Raw genomic sequence first — 24,962 nt, forward strand, 5'->3', positions numbered from 1 at the left:
TAAACATCATCCTTTACATCAACTCCTTAGTACATTTTATTAATATAATCTAGGAAATTTAATACATCACTAAACGAAGCCACCTCACGGGGGCTTATTGGAGCTCATTTTGAAAAGAACTGATTTTTCTGTTGTTGCACATTAATCACAATGCCATGGGCTCTAAGGGACAGCGTTTTATTTCTTGTAAGTTAATGTGTCAGAAATGAGTGTTCGTCTTATATTGTTTGTCAGCGCGATTTAGCAACCCAGCAATGAAAAACGAACCTTTTCAAAAATACTTCTGCAATTGTAAAACGTTTTGTTTTGTTTTTTAAATAGAGCTTCAACCATTCTCTTCAAGCGAGAGCGAATGAATCATTAAAATAACTGTATACTCCCTATTTGAAACCATAAAAAAGAAAAAAAAATAAAGTTTATAAAATTATTCAGTGTTCTGTTCGAATTTACGACCTCATTAAAACTTTTTATTCGTTTATGTAGTCGTTAATGGGCTCAGAATAATAGTAATTATTCGTTTGTAGTCTATTAACCGACAGTTGTCTTTTTTTTTTAAATGGTGGATGTTTGTGCGCGAGCAGTCCTGTCACTGACCGTGGTCCTGAAAGTTTTTCTTTTCTTTTCTTTTCTTTTCTTTTCTTTTCTTTTCTTATGAGCCCTCATACACACACAATTATTCTGTTAGTTAAAAATTAAAAACAGCAATTGTTCACTCGCACGTGCGCTTTATGACACTCATTTCAGCTGGCACACTCTCCCATTCAGCCTCTCAGGATCGTAGAAATCACTTGATCTATAGGTTTGCTCAATCTAAATATATCTCCGTTCAGTACTATAATAATACAAATGTCAGGAAGTTATACAAAGCTCGTCCCCCAGTTTCCGATGCATTTTGACGATATCATAACACCAACTTTATTTTCAGCGGTGCATAAATTAATTACACGCATTTAATAACTAAAATATCATTATATTCCCCTCTTAATATCATAAACGTTCTACGCCAGGGAAGCACTTAATAGTGCAGGGGGCCATAACAGGCTATTATCCTTGTGTAATGCTATTAGAGAACCAATTATGCACCATTACACTTGCTTTTTTGCCGTTTATGTGATTTCATCCAATACCGTCCTGCACTTCAAAATTTCAGCTGCTACTCGGAGCCTCATTTCCAGCAGCAGAGGAGCGGCGGTGTCTGCGCGCGGCGTCCCGCGTGCGTTTTAAAAGTAATTGAAAGGGTCCCGCTGCATATCATTTACGCGAGAGTGGGAAATAAATCCTCGGACCCCTTGCTGTGAACAAAATCAAAATTTGGACCTGCGAGCGCGCAGCCAGTGGATTCTCGTATAAAGTGGACCCCTAACCCATATAATGAGCAATTACTGGTCTGACAGCCAATTTTAAATTCAAAAACAGTCATCTAGATTTTTAATATAAAAAGCAACTGTGTTAAAAAAAAAAAGTGCATCGTGCTTGTGCCCGCGTGTGTTTGTGATCTGGGAATATGCATGCATCGAGCTAAAGTTACACTTTCGGAGTAGCCTAATGCCTTGGAGGATTTTGACGTTTACCACCACGTGCGCGGAGAACCTATCCAAATGACTTGAAAACGAAAATCTGATTAATTGCAATTACGTGTGAGATTATAAAGGCGAGTGTTGTCATGCTCTAAACAGTCACAAAGACATCTGGTCACTCCCTCCTTATGTGCGCGAGAGCGGATAAACTGGAGCGCTCAGTGATTGACGGTGGGAGTGCGATTGCTCTGCTGAGGTTGAGCAGGAGACGCGAGAATCGCGATCGCATAAAGACCATCTATTGGTACAGATGTTTTTTTTTTTTTACTTTATGTACTTCAAATCGGTTGCAGAGAAGTAGAAGTATTGTTTAAAGTTATTTTAAAAAGACGCAGATGATTGCAGTAATAGTTGGAGAACATCACTGTTGACGTGTGGCCATTTTTTTCTTTGCAGAGTGAAATATTCTCTCCACTCGCAAAGCACCGGGAAACATGTTTTACTTTCACTGTCCTCCACAGTTAGAAGGAGAGTGCTGCAGGACCAATACATGTAAGTAGGTTATGCTTCATTTCTATGCTTAAGAATTGTTTTAACTAAAAGTAATCTTATATATTGGCCTATTCTATTAAAAACAGAAATAAAAATATTCTTTTTCGTCGTCTGTAATTTATATCTTCATATTATGCTTTTATATCTACTTAATAATCACCCCTGTTTGTGTATGTTTTATAGCTTTATTATGGTGTTTAATGTTTTGCCACATGGTAACGTGATCGAGAGCTTGACAGCCGCCCAGCTGAGACTTTTTGTTGCAGTCTGTCTGAGAACAGATGCTAGATGTCATGCCTTTCAACTGGCATTTTGTTGGTCATGGTTTCTCATTGTGTAAAGTGATCATTCAGGTCTAGCAGATTACAATAAATCAACTGTTCCTTGTGAATTAGCCTAGTCGAGCACGATAAAGTGAGAGCCAACTGAGGGGAATCATATCTCCCTTCACATTTAGGGCTGTTTTAGAAAATGTATATTTTTATCCTAAATATTGTATTTTCAAAGTGTCGCGTAACTGTTTTTAATAGTGAACACAAATGGGTTTGGGAATCACGCCTCTGGAGACTTTGATGACGGTTTTCTGCGCAGAAAACAACGCAGAAACAGGACAACCTTCACTTTACAACAGGTTAGTGAGGAGCAAAATTTCCCGATCCAGTTCTGATTCTTATTTGCATTATAATGTTGTTTTATAAAGTATTGTGTTTTTTTTTACTAGGCATTCATTCATACATTAATATGACAAATGTTTAGTATTTTTAAATACTAAAGCAAAAAAGAAGAGCATTTTCTTATTTCTGTTTATCATTAATGGGTTCCACGACATTGGAAAAAAATGTAAGAAGAAAAGCATATAGGCCTACACTGTAAAATGTTTTAATTTGAACAACAACTTTGTTTTTATCCATTTAAAATGTCTCAATAATTCCTCTCATTTGAATCAGTAAAATGCAAAGTTTTATCCACTTTGGTACACTTTAATTTGACTTTAAGGCAATCCAGTTTTAGTGAGCTTGACAGTGCCCTGAAAAGCATTCTCAGCGAACGCAAAGAAAAGCAGATATTTCTTTCTGAATTCTAAAGCATACATTCAAGAAATATATGTTTCACAGTTGGAGGCTTTGGAGGCGGTTTTTGCTCAGACCCACTATCCAGACGTGTTTACGAGAGAAGAGCTGGCTATGAAAATCAACTTAACAGAGGCTCGTGTTCAGGTGAGACACTTTCCACAACCGCCCAGAGATATAACGAATACATCACGTGAAGCGCGCGCAGAGCACGTTTGGCCAAAGAAAGTAGCCTAAATGAAGCCACTCTGTCATTTCCGTGATGCGCTTTAATAACATCAACATAATGTGGAATATTAGATTAGGTTGATTAATCGGTCATTCATAATTAACTAGTGGTAATGTTCTACACTAATTTGCCCTCGTCTCTAAGGTATAAAAATTGCTTAGACGCACTGCCATTTCCGCGTTTCAGCAAATGGAGAGAGGGTGCAATGCGTTCTGAAGAAGACAAACGTCCCGAAAACGCTGTTTCTGGGTTATAAACAGCTCGTGCACCTGAAACCTCCGATTTCATATTCTGCGGCCTTGCAAAACATCCGCGGCAATATCAAGTTGGCCACATGTAATTGCATTCAATGTGTCTGTATGTAATTTCCTGCATTCCAGATTTGCTTTTGGGTTTCCTTCTGAGCTCAGATCTAATTGTAGGAAATATAATAGTTTCCCTTTTGTTCCCCAGGGTCATCTTACTATCGCTTAAAACCAATGACTGCGACGCGATAATGGAATTCGCTGCTGTAAATTAGGGATTGTAAACAAATTATTTCTCTCTAATCGGATTACCCGATTCCTATTATTAAATCTGAACATGAATCGGTCGCAGCATGCAGGGATATTAAACTTACATTATTATTAGGAAATAAATTTTCTGTTTTGTTGTAGTATAGAGGGGCGCCCACCGTTTTTAAAGTGTCAATTGGCTTGTGCTGCATTAAGAACAAACTGCAAATTGAGATTAATGGTGCAATTATAGAGCATTCAGTGCTGGGGGATCATGACTTCTAGCTGGAAGGTGCAAGGGTGAGATAATGTTGCCACAATTACATTGTGAATATTGTTGTCCTGCCAGTAAACTGTTGTGTCATATTATGTGGAGAGAGCGGCTATATGTGTGTGGCGTTTTGTTTGTTCGCATCATTGTACCTTTGCACAATGCTGGCCAGGCCGTGGAGATATGACTGCATTATGCAACCTTTCCCATTCAAATATGATTAATGCGTTAGAGAGCACAGACTTAATCGAATCTGATGTTGTCAAACAATCACTAAATAGAGAAATAAACGACTTCATCATGGTTCTCTCTCAGAAGCAGGGAGACTGTCAGTAGGAAGTCATTAAAAAATGATAATGAAAAATTGCTCAATTAAATGTTGTTATAGGCAATGACCTTCATTCAATTAACATACAAGAACTTCGCTGCATATGCTCAGCAGTTGTGTTCGTGAAGTTTGACATAAGTCACTGGCTTGTTAGATTCTGCAGCACATTTCAGAAATGTGCATGCATTGTGTGCAAATAATAATTGTAAAATGTATAATATGATTGTGTTTCAAGTGAGGCGATTAAAGGGATAGCTCACCCCAAAATAAAAATGTTGTCATTATTTATCCATCCTCATGCTGTGTGTACTTTTTTTCTTCTGTGGAACACAAAAGAAGATGCCTAACATCTCCTTTTCCACAGAAGGTTTGAAATTACATGAAAGAGAGAGTAAAAATGATGACAGAGAAAAAAAGCAAAACATTTTAGTCATTGTGTTTTTTTTTTTTATCCTTTGCTTTCTCTGTAGGTGTGGTTTCAAAACCGAAGAGCAAAGTGGAGAAAAACGGAGAGAGGAACTTCGGACCAGGAAGGAGGCAAAGAACAAATGAGTGAAGGTGCCCCTCCTGCAAGAAACCTCAACCAGTCTCCTGTTGACCATGGTAGAAATAAGAAAGAACCAATGGAATTACAGCAGAAGTGTGTAGATCGTCTAATCCAATGCAATGTTTACATTCAATATTTGTTTGCTTTACAAAAGAGATGTAATGCCAAATTCTTTCCTTTATGCACAGTATTAACAGAATGGTGGGTTCAGGTGGACCTTTTTTCCCATCTTGTCTGCCTGGGACTCTGCTGAACACAGCCACTTATGCACAAGCCTTGTCACAAGTGGCAACTTTAAAAGGTAAGATCCAGAATCTACTGGATGCCATCATGAATACATGCACAAATGTTTTATTTTTAGGTGCTATTTACACTAAGTGCAAATAGCATATTTTCTTAGCGATAGATGCAAATAGCTGTAGATGCTATTTACACTAAGTAAAAATAGCGACAAAAAATAAGTGACAATAGCAGCATTTTCTTGTTTACACTAGGTGAAAATAGCGATAGATTCTATTTAGACCATGTAAAAGTATTGCTTCTTTGCAATAAGAGCAAATATTAATTAGATGCTATCTATACTTTATATTGGCAGATACTAATTGCACCTCAGTATTTTTGTACATTAACAGGATGCAATAATATCATAGAGTGCAAATGATTATATTTTTTAAATTATTAAATGGATGCTGCCTTATTGGGATAATAAAAACCCTCCCTGCACCTTCCCCTAACCCTACCCAATAAACACTTTTAATATTATCAAACACTCGTTCAAAGTTTATTTCCTCCCCTTAGTTCGTTATTTTCATTTTTATTGAAAATAAATGTGAGCTCGGCAAAAGGAGGATTCAAACCCACGTTGATCGCATTAAAAGCCAGGTCTGTGAGCTTTACTTGCTACTGCTGCACCACTGAAGACATTGAATACTGTGCGTCTTTTTTAAAAATTGAGTGTCACAACCAGACATTGGTGGGCGGAGCTAGTGTAAATAGTGTTTGCCAACAAGGGACGCTATTTGCACTTAGTGTAAATAGACACTCCATTATTTTTATTACCTTTTTGTTACTGCAACTGATGTGGGTGAAAATGCAACATAGTTATTATGTTGTTGACTCCAAATATAGATAGATAGATAGATAGATAGATAGATAGATAGATAGATAGATAGATAGATAGATAGATAGAGATAGGCCTAGATAGATAGATTTAGTCAGAACTGCAATCTACCATCTGTGTTTTCACATTATATTGTTATTTATATACTGCGCAGTGTGAAATAAAACATATTTATAATGATAAAGGACATTAACTGCTCCATTATGACACACTATTCCGGTCTACCTCATTAGGAAGTCCATTGTGTTCCTGCTGTGTGCCTGACCCAATGGGCCTCTCCTTCCTGCCACCATATGGGTGCCAGAGTAACCGGACAGCCAGTGTCGCAGCCCTGCGGATGAAAGCCAGAGAACATTCGGAGGCCGTTCTTCAGTCAGCTAACCTGCTGGGAGCAGGGTCAACAACCGGGCCCGGAGCAGGTCCAGGGGTCGGTCTGGGACAAAGCACTGTTTCTGCAGGAGGAAGCGATTCCAGTCCTAACTCCGGTACCTCTAAGATCACATCACTACGGAGAACTCCAGACAAGCATCTGCACTGCCAAAAGGAGGGTCCGGATAAGAAATGAAGGAATCATGGTTGTTGTTGTTTTTGTTTTTTTTCCCTAATTGGAGGACACATTTTGGATGAAGGATTTATAATCAAACATTGAATGCCTGCTGCCTCTTTTTTGAGAGCACTGACATACCCTGGACAGGACGGTGTTAAGTGCAATCCCTTATTGTGTATTTTGTGTGTATGTATATGTCAAACTAAATATTCAATTGTAATTTTTTCTCTCCTCGTTCACTTTTACACATGATTCTTGACATTGGTTTGCTCTGTTTGGGTCTACGTGGGCACCTGGCGCTGCAATTTGCGTGGCGGAATGACTTTTGAACATGCTGTGTGACAAAAGAAAACTCCCTGGTTGTCAATGTGAACATTTTCACAATCCACTTTGATGTTTGACTTGTGTATTGTAAAGTCAGGTGATGACAGACATTCTGCATTGTGTCAAGATATATGCCATGCTGAAATGTAAATGTACTAATGTGAAATAATATATGTAAGATAATATCAAGGACAGAACTGTATATTAAGTGGTTTGTCATGTTTTATGATATGATCCGGGTAACTCTTATTCATGCTGATGTGATGACAACTGACACCTCTCTTGTCATCACATCTGTACGTCCGTGATAGACTGCAAGAGTCCACACACTGGTCCTGCTTTGACATGTTCTGTAAAACAATTAAACATGTAGGCAATCATGTACATCTCCTGTTGCATATTGCTCACCATCTGGCTATGATCAATTATTAATTAGTTCTCAAGCGGTAGGGCTGCGAAAATGGAAGCAACGGTTGGTCTTATTATTTATTTACCTTAAAGTACATCATGACTTTCTCATATCACATAGCTATTTTACATGCGTCCCATGATGACAATGATGTGATAGGTGCTAATTATGACATTATGCATTGGACATACTACAAGGCTCAGTTGTCATTACGTTTTTAAGAGGCTTAGTCATGCTGCAAAATGCAAAAAAACAAACAAAACCTCTCTGTTTTAGAACATCAGTGCAATTATATGATAGTAAATGAGGAATAGTCATTTAGGAGCATATGAATCATCAAATTGGTAGTAAAAGGAAATGTGAGTACCTGTTTTCAATGAAACATATAGCAGTGATATTGAAAAAAAAGCTACTTAGATTAAGAACACTTAATAGTGGTACCTTTAAAAAGGAGCTGGACTGATTAAATTCTTGTCCTTGAGGATTTTCAGGAAATTACTTTGATAGTCAATAACACAATTGAGTAAACTGCACACACATTAGCATTAATAATTGATGTTGAATTATGTATTATCACAAAGTAGTGATTTAATTATTCATGATGTGACACCCTGGTGACAAAGCAGAGCCAGATAATGTCAAAAGTCTTGCCTGATGAAACTGCAGCTTGGCATTTGTGTTTTTGGTGTCAATAATATAGCCTATATGCTTTGCTCAAAATGTTTGACAATAACTGAAAATGAGAATATTTTAATGTATACAAATAAGGTTAAGTATGAACAAGCCACAATATTATTAATTAGCTAGGATGACAGCATTTCCATATAATATGCTAAATTAATTTAACTTGACATTAAAGGGATAGCTCACCCAAAAATTCGGAAAATTCAAAATATCTTCTTTCGTGTTCAGCAGAAGAAAGAAATGCGTATAGGTTTGGAAAAACTTGAGGGTGAGTAAATTATGACAGAATTTTCATTTTTGGATGAACTATCCCTTTAAGTGATAATCATATCATAGCTCATAATACAAAAATGGGAGAATTTACTGAATATACAACAAAAAATACTGAAAATAATACATGTTCTCCATACTTAGATCAAACAAAAGTTAAAATTGGTTGTGCCATTTTAACTATTTCATTTTAATAGGTTAATAGATTTATAGGCTAAGGTACATCTACAATAGATCAAATTTACATAGCACATATGATTAAATAAAGATTACATATCACAATAAGTCTACATTTAAATACTAAATCTAAATATTTAGTTAAGCCAAACAGTATTTTGGTTAGGCCTACGCAATGTGGCGAACAAAATGGCTAAGATCACGTGACACCTGTAAAGTCTTACGTTATGATCGTTTCTAGTAATTTACACACTGTATATTTTGCTTTTTTTTTAACGAATTTTTCTTAGTCCCTCAAACAAAACGTTTACCTTGTCCAGCGCACAACACTGGCCTATGCAATAGGTCTCAAACAGGTAGATATAAAGTGCTGCTGAATTCTGTCTTCACAGCGCCCTCTAGATCGATCACTGTCGACATTTCTCCCATCATGCAGCATGACTTGAGGGCTGACGGACAAGTATTTACCAATCTGCATGTTAGTTTTAATGACTACATTTAGACTTAATATTTTACGTAAATATTTACCTAAATTATTGAGTCTAAATGTATTTAAGATTTAGTAATAGGCCTATGTATGCTAATATGTAATCTCACTCTTTTAAAATGCTCTGAAAATCGTTCAGTCTTTTTACCTACATACAGAAATTTACTTGACGAGTTCAGACTTTCTTAGCGGTGTTGATATATTTCCTATTGTATTCTATGTTGAAGAGCTTGGCCCTATTTTTTAATATCCAGAAGCCATTTGTTTACATTACTGCCATGAACATAGCCACTCGTTATTGCTCTTCTTCAGAAGTAAGCTAGGTGGTATTAGGGGTGGGTCATGCTCATTCTAGATAGATTTTGATTGCACGTTCAGGATGAGTCATTAATATTTCTACTCTATTTTCCTGGAAGAGAAAGATTGTACATTTTAAATGACATGAATCTTCAACTCTTGATATTTTGTAGTGGTCAGTTGAGCAATTAATTATTTTTATATTACATTTGGGCATTTGTGGAAGAAGTAGAGGAGTGTGTTCATCTAATCCTGTCGATTGAATTGCAAATTATGTCATATTAAATCTATTAAACTCATTAAATGTTATTTATTTTTATTAGTTAAGTAGTCCATGGAAAATTTAGAAATAGTTTTTAATCTCCATCATGAATAACAAACCTTGCAATGATTATATGAAAATGTGAACTCGTGAAAAGCAGGCAAGATGTTGGTCATAGCGATCACAGTTTTCTTGTATCTAAACCTAAAACATGTTTGCTGCACATATATGACCTGTCATCCTCTGCATGCTTCTCTCAGCCAATAGAAATACTATTGCAAGTGCACATTGCATCGGCTGATAAAGATGTCTCCACTTTGAGAAAACCCAACTCAGGGGAAAAATCAATTTAGACACTGTTGCTGTTGTTAATCTTTTCTCTTTTCCAAAATGAATTCTCGCACAGCAAGCAAACAGAAAAACAAATGGCCTGTGATGGTTTTTAAGTAATTTAGAGTTATTGTAGTAATATTTTTAGAAGATTGTTCGTAACATTCATTGCACGTGGATTATTGATTATTCAGTGCAGTAATTCATTCTATTATGAGAAGCATTGTTACATCAAATTAACTGGAGAGAGGCCAAGCAAGCCTAAAAAACCCTAAACTAAACTAAATAATGACACAAATCATTTGTTTCAAATTCTGTTTGAATGAAGTTAATGAGTTCTTTTGTTGCATTAATGATACATTGTAGTGAAGTCATATCCAAACTCTGGTGCTCCAGTTGTTTTGAGATATGGGCCTCCTGCATAGGTCAAGATATGGTCAACATTTGTGCAGTTATCACAGCTGCCTGCACTTATGTAAAAAAGAGATCAATACGTCTGAGAAAGATAGACAGAAATATTGTTAATGGATCTGATGACGCTCAAGGATTTTCTTACATGGTGGTGAATATTTATTATGCCCACTGGAATTACTGCAGTATAGTTTCACAGAACATAAAAGAAAAGAGTACTTTTAAAATAATTATCAGCCAGATTTCTTAAGAAGTAGAAGACAAATAGATATGTTTAGAGATATTTTGTAATCTATAATTGATTTACTATATAGTTTGTACATACAAAGTGCAATGCACCCTATGTCCACTAGAGTGGTCTATTGTGCAGATACTGAAATCACTCAAACCCACAAATGTATTAGTCTGTAGAACCACAGCAATGAGGTAAAGAAAGCAATGAAGCTCATTCTTGAGTTTGTTACATCAGATAATACCTGTATTTTTTAATGAATTTACTTTTTAATGGGTTCTGTGTGAGAAAACAGCAGCTAGCCAACATATTTTGATTTCAAATCTTTCTTTAATGATGATGTAATGAGCTTTTGAAAGACTGTAAAAATAGTACATTGCAAGTAGTTGTTTATAAGGCAATCATTTCATAGTCATACATCATCAACCATGACAAGGTAAAGATAGACCTCCCCTTTTTAATATGCAATCTGCTAAAGCACATCAAGACAAAAGTTGGCACTTTATGGCACAAGTACTGATTTTTAAACTGAAAAACTTTCATAGTGTACAGTTTTCATGCATATTGTGGGCCATTTGGAAAATCTGATAAAAAAAAACAGCTTGAATTTTATTTTGACAAAATGATCAGTGGAGATTCTGTCTGGGTCTGAGGATGAGGCTGTAGCATTTAGCACTAAAATGCTAAAGTCACTTTAGAAATGTACTTCCCTTGAATGTACTGTGTGCTCTGTGGGCATGGTCTTTGTTGTATTATAAACAAGTACACTGCAAAATTATTTTCAACTTAACATAATTGGAATGCTTCACAGTTCTTCCCTTGACTTTTTCTGACAATAAAGAGCCCCAGCCCTCCCTGATTATGGTTACCTCAGCTACAAAACACAACAGCAATCCTTAAATACAAATCAAAAACAGTTTTAAGAACTCATTTAACTTATTTAAAGTCACAGTTAAATAGCTTAGATATACAGTGTGTAACTTTAGATTTGTGTACAAACAGTATTTACTCGTCATGTGCTCTCCATTGCAAAGTCCTCTAATTCACTCATAGTTATAATATCTGTGTGTCTTTGATTGGTGTTAATGCTGTTTTCCGCATTTTGCGGATAAACATTCTGTCTCCACAGTTCACTACCTGCCTCAGTCATATCCTGTTCGTCTGTTAACGCAGCCGGTGTTGACATTTCGGACGATGACCTCAAGGGTGGTAATGAAGACGCAGCCATTGGCAGAAACCCACGATAAAGCATGTAGGGAGTGTTTAACATCTCCACCGATGCTGGCTGCGTTAGAGCACCCTGAGACCTCTGACGGACATTCAACTGTACGTATTTACCAGTTTCTGGGTCATAAAATGTCTTTGTCTTAATCGTTAATGGTACGTCCACCATAAAGTACTGCCCTGAGTTTGGGTCTTGCAAAAGCTTTCTCTGTGTCATGGGGAGAGGCTGGGCAACTATACTGTGTGTTGGTTGAGTGTAATTTGGCTGGATGTCATACTGTGAAAGAGGAGGTGTGGCTTGCACCGCTAGATGTGTTGACAGTATTTCCGAAGGTGAAGAGGGCATGCCGGTGAGATCTCTGTTTGATTCGGACTCTAGCTGGTCTTGGTTTTCAGGCGGCACCTTGGGGGTCTCTGCTTTTTTCATACGCCTCGTTGCAAGTCTTTGTGCTCGTCGAAGAGCTTTTTCAGATTTGGGGGGCACCGTTGGAGGTTTACCCATTGGCCTCATATCACTACAGGCTGATTCTGGCCTTTCATAGCAGGCTGACTCTGGTCTTTCATAGCAGGCAGATGCAGGTCTTTGGTAGGTGTTTCTGTAGGTTTCATTCTTGGGCATGAAGGCCAAACTTATATCAGCCACATCTGTGAAGCTCGCTGCACAGTTCGCCATATCCTCTGACATTGTGCTAGTTACAGAATGAGTTTCTTCTTCATCAAAAAGTTGGCTTCTTCTCTGAAAGCTCTTTGATTGTTTTGTCGTATATTCTGCTGAGGACAAGTTGTTGTGGAGCATCTCTTTTACTTTATGTGGCTGATGTACAGCAATAGCTGGTTCATGTAAGACTGGAGGGTTAGCAGACTGTTTGGGGTGAATTTCATCTTCTTTCTCTGAACCGCTCAAGTGTTCCTTTGGTGAGCCAATCCTAAATTCATCGGAGAATGACCTGTGAAAGCGTGGCTTGACGGTTTTGGTCACAGAAGACGTTCTCATGGTATTATCCTTCACTTTGAACATGATGGGTTTCCCCATTGCTGGGGAAGAAGAGTTGGATCGCGGTCCTGTCGCTTGAACTTTACCATAGTCTGTTAGACTCTGCAAAAACAAGCTATCTTCCTTTTTCTCTTCTTCTGATTTTTTAACTGAGTCTTTGTTTTGAGACATTCTGAGACTTGGAGGAGGTGGTTCACTTGTTTCCTTTGGTTTTAGTTCAGTGTCAAGAGCATTCACTGTGTAATATTGTAGTTCTTCCATTTCTTCTCCAGGTGATGCCATATTTATTTGGTTGTCTGCCAGTTGTACAGTGCTAGATGAAGGCACGTTTGCAAGGGATTCTTGTCTTCCAGAATGAGAAATATTGCCCTTTTCAGTTGTTTTGTCATGAGTCAGTTGTCTTGATCTGCTTATTGTATTTTCGGCTTGCAATGGTACAGTATTTGCACCTTGGGGATTCTTGGGTTGATACAATTTATTCCTTTCTCCTCTATTTGGATGCTCCATTAAAGCTGGTTTAGTGTTTAATTCCTTATGATTTATTAGAGCCCTCGGTTGGGTGCCCATTGATGCGGCTCCATCTTGTGAACCTGAAGATGCCAGTGATACAGGTTTTGGTTGAGCTGTACTCATGCTGGGATTCAAGTGATTGTGTTTTTGAGATAAGGTCTCTTTATCTGTTTGTTTTTTCAATTGCGAAGGTGTTCGCTTGAGATCTTTACCTTTCTCACTTGAAATAATCTCTCTCTTAGACTCTCCGCCTGTATCTGACACATTTACATGTGAATCTTGATGAATTCTTAAAACTGACTGATCATAACTGTTGTAGTAGTCGAGTTTGGGGAATATATCAAGATCTTTTGTATCATCTTCAGCAGAGATGACTTTCAATCTAGCATAGTCTGCGATAGCTGATATTTCTGGTCTAGTCCCCTTCTTGTTCTTTTGTGTAGCCTCTGATTTGGATAATATACCTTCTTTACTTGTGTTCTGTTGACTTAACTGAGAATTCTCTTGTTCATAACTTGCGCTTCCTTTTGTTTCGGGGACAAAACTTCTCCCTGGCTGATACTGGTTTGTATTAGTCCATTCAGCCTGTTTTGTCTCCGTAGTTTCAACATTTCTTTCTTTCTTTCCTCTAAGACTGCTTCTGTTTTCATTAACTTCCAAATCACCATCATTTTGTCCACTCAGACTTAATACAGGGTCTTCTTTCTTTCTTTTGTCACTGTTCAGTGTAGGTTGCTTATTATCATAGACATCTATCTCTTGTTTATGAACTGCTCCTTGCCTTGGATTAATTTTGGTCTTTTCTGATTCACTTGGACCATTTTTCTTAGGTGGTATGATTTCTTTTACAACATCATGTGTATGTTTGGGTGACGTTTCACTAGTCCCTTTCATTTTATCCACAGTTTTTGGTTCATTTTGGGCTGTAAGGGTCTTCACTGGTAACTTCTTTTGCTCTGTAAAGTCTTTTTCACATACATGGTCAGTCACCACAGCTCCTTTCGTTCCTTTCAGATTTTCCCTCTTTATCACTTCATGTTGGTTTTTGTGGCCTGCCATAAATTCTTTGTTTGATGATACTTCCTCTGCAGACACTTTTATGCTCTCCAAGTGATTTTTTGGGACTTCAGAAGAGGCCTGGTCTTGTTTTACAACAGTACACACATCCTCACCAATACTACTAACTTTATCCTTATAATTATTAACATCTGTGGCAGCGCCATCTTTGGAAACCATCTTCATCCTGTTTGTAATTTCATTACCCATGTTAAATTCAACTTGTAACTTCTCTTGTGCCTTCTTCTCCCCCAAATCCCCCTTTCCATTCTTTTGCAAAGTTTGGGCATCTTTGTTTGAGACAGACTCTTGTTTCATAGCTATTATAGAATCCTCTTTTTTTTTCTCATGTGTAGTTTTCTGAACTTTTAAGTTGAATGTTTCTCTTCCGTTTATTTCCTTTTGCGGCATAAATGTATTAGTATGATTAAACATTTTGTCTTCACTCTCCTCCATTTGAGGCTTGTTTTTAGGCATTGTCCATCCGGGAACTGTACTTTCAGCAAGTTTTTTGTTGACTGTATCCTTTGCCATGGATGCATTAGAAATGGGTGCCTTTACAACTTCAGCCTTTGTTTCTCTTGTTGATTCACTCATTATTGCAGGTTGTTGAGCGGTCAGGGATACATTTTCAGTTTTCTTTGGAGACTTTCTAGAATTAAATACATCATCAATAATGTTTCCTATCATCCTCAGACTTTGTGTTTCCTCAGTGTTTCTCACTTGCTCTTCAACTTTCTTTTCCTTTGACTGAATATCATTTCTCCTACTGTACCTTGATGGGTCAATATTATGAGTTTCTCGATCTAGTTGTTCAACATTTTCTTTATCTTTTGGTATTAGGGTGGCATCTTTTGTAGAATGAGCAAGCTTTGGTGTATCGTTTTCTGTACTCTGTTGCTCTTTAGCCATGTTGTTGGAACAAGGGATATCATAATGTTGCACTTGCTTGATTTTGCTCTCATTCTCTTTTAAAGGTTGACTTTTAACAGATGCTTGCTGAATGGGTGCTTGTCTCATGTCATCTGGATGTGTTTGTGTGTTATCTAAGCTTTTCTCTTTGGATGCCTGAGTTTCGTTGATTCCATTTTTTATTGGTTTGTATGAGAGGTGAGTTTCAGTCTCCTCCATTTCTTTTCTTTCTCTCTCATCCTGCATATGATTTGATGTGAGATGAGCGTGATCTCTGGCTGGAAGCCCATATTTAACTAAGAGGTCCTCATATGATGTACTGACTCTTCCTATGACACTTGACTTATCTGTGGTTGCAGGCGGTTCACATTTTTCAATCTTGTCTTCTTTTTCTTCAGTGTTTGAAGACATTTCAGTCTGTCTGTGAACGTCATCATGCTCATTTTCTGCTTTGTCATTTTTAATACTAAAGCTTTCATCCTTCACACATCTCTCAGTTTCAACAGAACTCTCATCTTGTTTTACTGGATTTTGTTGCTCATCAATATGACACTTACTTGACACACATATACTGTAGATCATAGGTTCATCATCTGAAGCTTCTTCTGTTTTTCTTGACACACAGATACTGTAAATCATGGGTTCCTCTACAGGCTCCTCTTTGCTAGGTGTAAGATTGGTGATGTTTGATATATCTGTTGTGGTTTCTACATTCTGTGTTGAAATAGGCTCTGTATTGTTCTTTTGAGTTGCACCCTCGTCTACTATTACTTTTTGCTGCGAGAAAACATTTGGCTCTAGTTTGTCTTTGGCTGCTTTGGGTTCGGAATTGCTCGGATTCACTTCTTGAGACTCTTTTGTGGACTTGTGATTGTTTTTCTCATGTGACAATTCTAATGGTATGGGAAATCCTTGTTCTTTTTGTTTTGGGCTTGCACTTTCTGCTCTTTTCTCTCTATGTTGACTGTTATTTACTGCTTCTGAACTGTTTTTTATTCTTGATGTACTCTGATGGCTTCTAGGGAGTTCATTCTTGTCAAATGAAGGCAGAGTCCTTGTATTTTCATCATCTTGATGGAGTTCTTTTTGCTGACAGCTTTCTTTTTCTTTATCTGATGCTATTTGTGTTAGTGATTGTTTATTTGTTTCTGGTTTGGACTGACTCTCCACCATTTGGTTTGCAGAGGTAGTTTCCAAAGCCTTTACCTGCAAAGTATTGTTTTGTTGCTTAGCTAAGTCATTTTTCTTTGTTGTATTGTTTTTGATTATTAATGCTTGTCCATCTTCATTATTAAAAGGTTTCGGTGTTTCTGGCTCCTGGGTTCTTTGTGAGGCCGGATTATTTGTTGGTACAGAGTTGATTCTGATCACATTTTCCACCGATGATGCCTCTGAATCTGAACTGTCCCCAGGATTATGTTTGTAGGCTCTATTTATAAGCTTTTCTGCATCTGCACTCAATGTATTGGTTTGGAGGTTTGAGGTGAGCTCTGATTTGGCAGGTTCCATTAGTCGTTTAGCAGGTGGAATTCCATTTTTAAACTTCATGTCACTTGATGAGGATGTCAGTTGACTAGCTGTAATCTCAGAGCTATTTTTGATTGGTTCATTTTTAGACTGCTCCACTGTAGCAGTAATCTTACTTTTATGATGTACATTAGGTTCCTCAACTCCAAGTGTGTTTCCGTCTAATCCCAAGAGAGAATTTTTATTCAGACTGCTGTCAGTTTTTGTAGTCTCCGTGCTTGTAACTTGTAAGTCTTTTTTGGTTTGATCAGCAGGTTTAGTCATAGCTTTTTCAGAATAAGTACACTGACGTCCATACAGATTTTCTTTCTGATCATACTGAATTGTTTGTTTTTCAATATGGAGTGCAGGTGGATTTTGGGAAGTGGAGTTTTCTGTCTTGACTGCAGCTGTCAAATGACCTGACATCAACTCGCTTGGTGACATTTCATGACTCTGCTTTGCAGATTCCTTGTTAGTGTTTATATCCTCTGATGAGCTTGACATACTTATTTGTTTGTCTTCTGAGATTCTGGATGGCTGGTAATTTTTCTGGACATTATTTTTTATATCTGCCACTATTGCACCTCTGTCCAGAGTAAACGTTTCTTTCTTCATCTCTTTATCATCAGCTGGATGTTTGTCATTCTGCCTTTCTAGAGCCAAAGCTTTATATTTTACATTCTCACCTTTCTTATCCGTGACTGCTTTCTGATTATCTTCAAAATGAAGAGGTTGTTTTTCCATTGATGGTGGTGATCCATTCTTGGGATGATCGTGTGTTTTAATTTGTTCTTTGTACTGGGTTACACTGGAATAAGTGATGTCTTGAAACAAGTGATTCAACTTGTCTGCTGTGATTTCCTTCTTAACAGAATGACCTTCTTGACCATCGTTATTGGTGGTCACATTTGTTTTTGTTGCATTTCTTGCAAGAATGCCTTGTTTGGCAAGTCCTTTTTCTTTAATTGCTGATATTTCCTTTTGAGCATGTGCTTTCAATTTCGACGTCAGTATTTCTTGTTTGCTTTGGCCTCTTTCCTTGTAAGAAAACACTCTTGTTGTGACCTTGTCAGTATCTTTACTCATTATTCTGTCTTTTCTGTCAGTGCTAATATTTGTTTCATTTATATTGTGGAAATCCTTTCTTATATAGCCAGGTGATGGACTTGTGACATCCTGCACTTTGTAGCCTTGTTGTTCTTGCTCTTTTACAGGCTCTGAAATGGTAGGTTTATCAAGTCTATCATATTTAATTTGATTTTGTGAGTGTTCTGATTTAGCAAAAACAAATGTATTATCCTTTAGTCTCCTTGCTTGCTCATTATCTCTAATGGTAAGAATATCATTGATGCTAAACCTGTCTTCTTGTTTAGTTATATTATTTTGAGCTGAGTTGTCAATTGGTACGTCTGAATCTTTATTCTGCAAACCAGGATTCGTTACACCGTTGTTGGTGGAAAACTCATTGTGGTTTATGTGTAGGGAACTTGACGATGTATTGGACATTTTATAACTCCTGGCAGCAGTTTGTTCCGTCATCTCTGATTGTTTCTGTGTCCATATGCTTTCCTTATTGTGCTTATCTTCACTTGTTGATGCCATGTGCCACTGTTTGTTACGTTCATACTTATATGGCTGATATGAGTACAATCCTTCATTCTTTTGACTTTTATGGTCTTGTAAATGTGCTTGAGCTCTTTGATCAAATGTATTTTGCTTTGTCATACTATTAGAAGAAGCAGTTTGCTCTTGTACATCTTTAAAAAGATCATTTTTGACATTGAAACTTTGTAAACCACAATAGTCTTCCTTTAGAGGAGATGTTTTGTTCTGAAGACTGTTTCTTGGTATTCCATATGATTCAGCAGGCTTTGAAAATGTGTTTAATTGTTTGTCATGTACAGATTTATCACTGTAAGATGTTTTCCTGGGTGATATTGTGTGTTCTCTGACCTCTTTCTCTTCCTCCTTTGCAAGTCGACCAAGTTTTATGTCTTCATTGACTTTCTGCATGTACGTTTCCTTTCGGACAGAATAACTGTCGTCGGCAGAATATTGCTTGGCGGTTGCCTTCCTCTGTTTGTCCATCTCAATCAGTGCTGCTATTTCTCCTCTAAATGGCCGTGATTCAGATCTGCCATTTGTTTCCTTGACAGAACCAATATGGTCCCAAGGACATCTTTCTTTAACGGCCTCCTTTTGGCTATATTCAATAAATGTTTTTCGTCCAAAATCCTTTCTTTGTTTTAGTTCATTCTGACTCATGTTATCACTCTGACCGTATCGCTCTGATGTCTGAGCAAGCATAGAATGTGTCGGTGGGTAAGCCTTTGGAAACACGTTTGCTATTTCTGGCCTAGCAGGACTAAAAGTACCGTTTAGGTCTTTTAATTGACCTTCTGAAGTCAGAGAGCTTTTATTCTGTGCTGAAAGACTGTGTGTTGAGAGCTCTGCGTTAGCCAGTCGATCTGTGCTGTGAGAGTGACCTTCTGAACTTCCACAGAACGATTTGTAATTAGCGACTCCGTCCTGAATTTGAGGTGAAGTTAATGTCAAATTATCATATGATCCAAAGCGATCGGTATAATCTTTAGGGGTGATAGGGGCTGCACTGGGCTCTCGGATTAGGTTACATGAGGCCTGTGCATCCGTTCCAGTCAAATTCTCCTGAGCCGTTTCTTGGGATACAAGAATATCCGAAAATCTTGATTCACGGCCCTCCAGCTTTGAGGTCTGCTTATTTCGATCTGTTATTTCTAGCCCTTTGAATCTAGTTGGACTATATGTACTTTTGACTCTTTTTCGGTTGTCTTTAAGGTTGAACAGCAAACTTGAAGCTTTGGATTTGTAGCTGTCATGCAGATGTTTGACATCGGTCTGAAGTTTAGGGTCAGTTTCACCCTGAGAGGAATAATCAGAAACAGAAGGAGTGTGTGCAAACTGCAGGATCTCAGACGTCTCTGTTTCTTGTCTTGTGTGAATAACCGGTGTGAGGAGCTGAGTGATGTTGAATGGCGTCACACTGCTAGGCAGGGTGCTCTCGACCACTACCTCGTGTGTAACTTTGTTATTGCTAAACAAATTCGAATCCGGCCTACATGTTTTCTCATTAGTAGGTGAGACCGTGGAGGGTCGATTGCCTGGAAGTTTGTTCCTTACAAAATTATTGTTTTTCTTCCAAGGTGGATAGTTGGAAGCCATCTCAGATTCACACCTCTTCTCAATTGCTAATGCTTTCTGGATGACCGTGGACCTGGAGCGCTGGGGTGCCACAACGTCCTGAATTTGTCTCTGATTGAAGTGTCGACTTTCGCAGGGAGAGTTCGGAATTCTGTTGTTGTCTTTCAGCTCTTTGTACATGGGAGAATCGTACCACCTTGGGAATTCGCTAGCTGACATAAACCCTGACACATTCGTACTTCCGAAGGGGAACCTGTTGTACTCTTCCCATAGCTGGAAAGGACTGAATTCACTATGGAAAAAACAGTTTGTGGAGTTCAATGCCTTGAACTTTCTTATTGAAGATTTCATCAGGACTGTTGTGTCCATTTGGGCCACCGCGGCAGCCACGTCAGATGTGTAAAAATGGTTTCTGTAAGACTGAAAGGGGCCTGACTTAAAATTCTGATGATATCCTGAGAACTCTGAGAGTTCTCTCTGGATGCTTAGCAGAGCTGATCTGTCCCATGATTCACTGCCAAAGTCTCTATACCTATCCCTTGCCAGAATAACGTCACATGTCCCACTGTCATGGTAACTCTCTCCTGAACTAAAGGCTTTGATTAGAGACGACACTCTGGATGAGCTCCTGTTCTGCTGCCACGTCACCTCCTTGGAGCCATTGTTCATATAAGACAAGCCTCCCTCCCTAAAAGCCTGTTCCTGATGGGTGACATCCGTGTAGGAATGCTGGAATGTTGAGGCCATCTCGGACTGTGCTTCTGCCTCCCCATATTGCTGAACATTGTATGAAAATGTCTCCTGGGAGATTGTCTTTTGCTGGGTTTCCTCTGCAAAAGCCTTATGTCGTTCGGTCGGAGACGAGGAGAATTCCGAGTCATTGTAAATGGCCTCCTCTCCAATGCACAGGCTCCTGAAGGCACGATCGGTGAGGTTGCTCACCTCCCTGTCCGTGTCATCCATAAAGCTGCCGCTGCTGGATGTGTCACTGAAGCCATCTGAGTATTTGTGGTGGCCCTGCATGCTTCCCCGCTGGCCTGTGTGGCGCTTTTCCAGGGAGCTCATTTCACGCGCTTAACTCTCATGGACAGGGCACAGTTGTCCCTGTCAGTCTTGGAGATGGCTGACGCAGGGTGTCTTGCATTTAAGTAGTTCACCTTCTAAAAGGTGATCAAAATGCCTTCCTTTCCTGCAAGAGTAGTAGCAGAGATGTCATAAACTTGCAGTTCACTGAGGTTTTCAACAAAGTTCTCGCAAATCACACTGCTGTTGCTGAGAGATTCAGATGTTTAGTGCACAACTGACATTTCATAAAGTGATATCCAAACTGTTCTGTTGAGCTGCACCTTGCATACTGCACATTCATATCACATGAAGTATATTTAGAGAGGGAAACTGCTTCCCATTCTTACACAAGATCGCTTATAAACCTTCTTGCTTACATGCACGTGGCCTTCATATGGTAATATTGGTAGAATTATTAAGCATTTGGTTCAAGCATTACTTCCAATATTGGATCATTTAACTTTTTGAATACTTTGAAGCAAGTAGAACTGTTAATTTTACACATTTTGACTTATTACAATAGAATGCATAAAATAAGTTTATTACAGTTGTGACAATTGAAAAATAAAGATTAACTATGGATTCTTTAAATATTCTTATGCAGAACAAGATTCGGTACAACAAATGCAATGACAATTATTTCTAGATGCTTTGTTAATTCTGGGGTACAGCTATAAATACACCCCCTATATTATTGTGGTTACACATTTAAACATGAGCAAAAATAAATTCCCCTGATGCTTTAAAACATGCAAGACATTTTAGTGACTATACCTTTTGAATACCCTTTGCTTTGTGTTGATCTAGTATATTGGTCTAGTATAGATACGCATATATTATACTTTTTTAATAATTTTGAAGTGTTGTTTGTGTTGTCTGAATGATTAAAAACAGTGTAATGGTTCTCAGTCTAATATTTAGATGAAAATAATATAATTGATTTATTATTGTTTTTAACAGAAGCGAAATAGGGTATTTGTTTGAAGCTGATTTGTATAGTCCACATAACTCTCATTCTTGTTTTCACAGAGCAGTTGAAACACTAGTGAAGCTACTTTCAAACAGCACTGTAACCACCATAGACAAATTATGACAAACCCTAAATAATTTTATATCTGGCACCCCAACATTTTTAATATTTTGTTACATTTTTGCTTTTTATAAGTAGTATGCAAACATAATAATAAATAGTAGTTATGGTTATCAAAAGGTTAATTATTATTTTAGGGTTATTTTATTAAAGATAAATAAATTAATCAATTCACTTAAAAGTATCATGGTTTCATTGCAATATATCAAGTTGGATGCTGAATCACTTGAATCAAATTTGTTTAGCAATGCAGTATCCTTTACTGCTTTAAACATAGTGTTTTTATTTTTGGAGTATGGTACTCATAACCACAAATTACACATTTCACATAAACTATATTGTTCAATTACATATTTCTATAAACCATATAATAATAAGCAACACATTTTCAGTTTGATATTTTTAAAACAGCTCGGATAAACTATATCCATGTAACATTCTGAACTCAAGTGAGCTTTTTTCTTACCTTTTGCTCTTATCCGGTCTCATTTTTTAGTGGAGAAAATATTTCTCGTGCTTCAGAAAGAAGCCATTCCTTATCCGTAGCATACTATATGTGGCAAACAGCAGCAAAAAGATCTCTCAATACTTTTGCTGGGTTCTCCTTAAAGTTGACAAAGAGCAGATGTAAATGCCACTTTGTGTAAGGGCCCCGGCGGGGCTAAAGCAACGAGGGTTCAGAAGCAGAAACACGCTGAAACAGCAGTGGCATCAGGCAGAGACGCTCGAGCTGGAAACATGGGTTGATGGCTTGAGACAGCACACGTATTGGAATAACCATGTGGTGTCAAGTGTCAAGCAGATGAAAGAAAAAAAACCCAAGCCCTGTAATTCTGTTGTGCCGTGCCAGGCCTTAATAGTCAAAATTACACTTGAGCACAATTGGAGTTTATAATGCCAACAGAAAGAAAAAGCCTGTTTGTTGTGGCATAACATGTATCCACTTGTGGAGTTGTTGTGGTGGATAGCATGTATCTAACCAGATGAACATGTGCCTACGGTGTAAAAATAGCTTGTTGCTTCACTAACAAGTGTCACCCACTTCTTTTGGCTGAATCGTGCCTTAGACTTGTCAACAGATGATATCTGATCCCTCCTTGGGATTTTAAGAGTTAAAACTGTCCATTTAGCCTTTTTCTATCCTGTATTTTCATCCCAATTTTTAATTGTACTTAATATAAAACAAGTCCAATAATTGTCAGCTATTAAGGTCCAAGAATGTTGTATAAATGGCACAGTCTGTTGCCAATTATCTTAATAAAAGGGGGTCACAATAGGAGGGGGATTTTTTGAGCCAGCTCCTCCCCTCTCAATCAGTCCATTTTCAAATGTTCCCCTGATGTCAAGCTGTAACACGCCAGTCTTAACTTTGTAGCCTAGCACTGCTATAATAGGACATGGGTGCAGTGAACTCTTTCCCAGGAGTCTTGGCTGCGGCAGAGGGCCTGGTGTGTAAAGGTGATGGACACTCACATATGGAGCAGCAGGGCCGCCCTCTCTCCTCTTTAGATCTCTGTTGCTAAGCTCATGTCAGAGCTGTAGCACCCTCGCTCACCACTTCCTCTCCGTTCACGGCTGTAGTTTACAGTACTGTCTGATATCCTCAGCTGAACAAGATGACATGTTATGATCAATAAAAACATGAGTTTAACAGCCAAGAATATGAGAGACAGTAACAGCATTACAATTTGGAAATGCCTAGTATTTATATATTTTTGCATGAGAAATAGTCATATTTGCTTGGATTTGTTTTTGATAATAAAAAAAGGCATTTTATTTTACAGTGCAATCTTTTTTTCTTGTAAAAACATTCTAAAAGATTTACATAAAATCATTTTTTTTTTTTTGCATAGAAACCTACAAATAAGACATTTGTAGGTGGAATTTCATAGTGTAAGCACATAAATTGTTTGAGTAGCCCAAAACAGCAACATTGGCTCAACCAGTGGCATGAGTTTGGGGGCGGGACTTTGTTTAACTAACCAATGATTCATTTTTATTTTTTTATTTTTTTATCTAAACAAAATTCAATGTGGTTTATGCTTAAAGGATTAGTTCACTTTAAAATGAAAATTATCCCATAATTTATTCACCCTCAAGCCATCCTAGGTGTATATTACTTTCTTCTTTCAGACTTATATTAATAATCACCCTGATGCTCCCAAGCTTTATAATGGCAGTGCATGGAAACCACCTGTTTGAAGCTCAAAAAAGTGTATCCATCCATCATAAACATACTCCACATGGATTTGGGGAGGTAATAAAGGTCTTCTATAGCAAGGCGATGCATTTGTGTAAGAAAAATATCCATATTTAACAACGTTATAAAGTAAAATAACTAGCTTTCAGCCAAACTGATTCTACTTACGTCTAAAGCGTAACTTACGCAACATACTACTGGTATTACGCTACACCATAATGTACTACGCTACGTCAAATGTAATACGTTGCGTAAGTTACGCTTTATAAGTAGCATCAGTTTGGCCGAAAGCTAGTTATTTTACTTTATAACATGTTAAATATGGATATTTTTCTTACACAACACATCGCTTCCCTTAAGAAGGATTTTATTAAAGCCCCAGAGCAGTGTGGAGTACGTTTATCATGGATTGATGCACTTTTTTGAGCTTCAAACAGGTGGTTTCCGTTCACTGCCATAATAAAGCTTGGGAGCATCAGGGTGATTATTAATATAACTCAGATTGTATTCGTCTGAAAGAAGAAAGTCATATACACCTAGGATGGCTTGAGGGTGAGTAAATCATGAGGTAATTTTCATTTAAAAGTGAACTAATCCTTTAATACAAGCAAATGTAAAAATTTACTATCTGAACAGTTCTTAATATCTACCCATCTTATCTACA

The 24,962-nt window shown here is 37.7% G+C and overlaps 2 protein-coding genes across 2 annotated transcripts; one reads left to right on the forward strand and one right to left on the reverse strand.

Annotated features, from left to right (window-relative positions):
* The first annotated feature begins 2,009 nt into the window (after positions 1-2,009).
* Positions 2,010-6,693, forward strand: drgx (dorsal root ganglia homeobox). Its single transcript, XM_067385325.1, has 6 exons — positions 2,010-2,069; positions 2,600-2,700; positions 3,185-3,286; positions 4,932-5,101; positions 5,197-5,309; positions 6,362-6,693. Exons 1-6 carry the CDS (start codon positions 2,012-2,014, stop codon positions 6,691-6,693), a joined length of 876 nt encoding a protein of 291 aa, XP_067241426.1. The 5' UTR covers positions 2,010-2,011.
* A 4,055-nt stretch (positions 6,694-10,748) lies between these two features.
* Positions 10,749-23,027, reverse strand: c5h10orf71 (chromosome 5 C10orf71 homolog). Its single transcript, XM_067386449.1, has 2 exons — positions 22,565-23,027; positions 10,749-21,132 (listed from the first exon to the last, which is right to left on the reverse strand). The coding sequence occupies exon 2, from the start codon at positions 21,006-21,008 to the stop codon at positions 11,571-11,573; it is 9,438 nt and encodes a 3,145-aa protein (XP_067242550.1). The 5' UTR covers positions 21,009-21,132; positions 22,565-23,027; the 3' UTR covers positions 10,749-11,570.
* Positions 23,028-24,962: the final 1,935 nt, after the last annotated feature.

This window comes from Chanodichthys erythropterus, chromosome 5 (genome assembly GCF_024489055.1).
Source record: "Chanodichthys erythropterus isolate Z2021 chromosome 5, ASM2448905v1, whole genome shotgun sequence".
Taxonomy (NCBI): Eukaryota; Metazoa; Chordata; class Actinopteri; order Cypriniformes; family Xenocyprididae; genus Chanodichthys; species Chanodichthys erythropterus.

What these genes read in the sequence shown, in the direction of transcription:
- drgx (XM_067385325.1), top strand. Translation starts at nt 2,012, where the DNA reads ATGTTTTACTTTCACTGTCCTCCACAGTTAGAAGGAGAGTGCTGCAGG. An exon ending in CAACCTTCACTTTACAACAG is followed by an intron (nt 2,701 to 3,184) that starts GTTAGTGAGGAG and finishes TATGTTTCACAG; the next exon opens with TTGGAGGCTTTGGAGGCGGT. An exon ending in TAACAGAGGCTCGTGTTCAG is followed by an intron (nt 3,287 to 4,931) that starts GTGAGACACTTT and finishes CTTTCTCTGTAG; the next exon opens with GTGTGGTTTCAAAACCGAAG.
- c5h10orf71 (XM_067386449.1), bottom strand. Translation starts at nt 21,008, where the DNA reads ATGAGCTCCCTGGAAAAGCGCCACACAGGCCAGCGGGGAAGCATGCAG.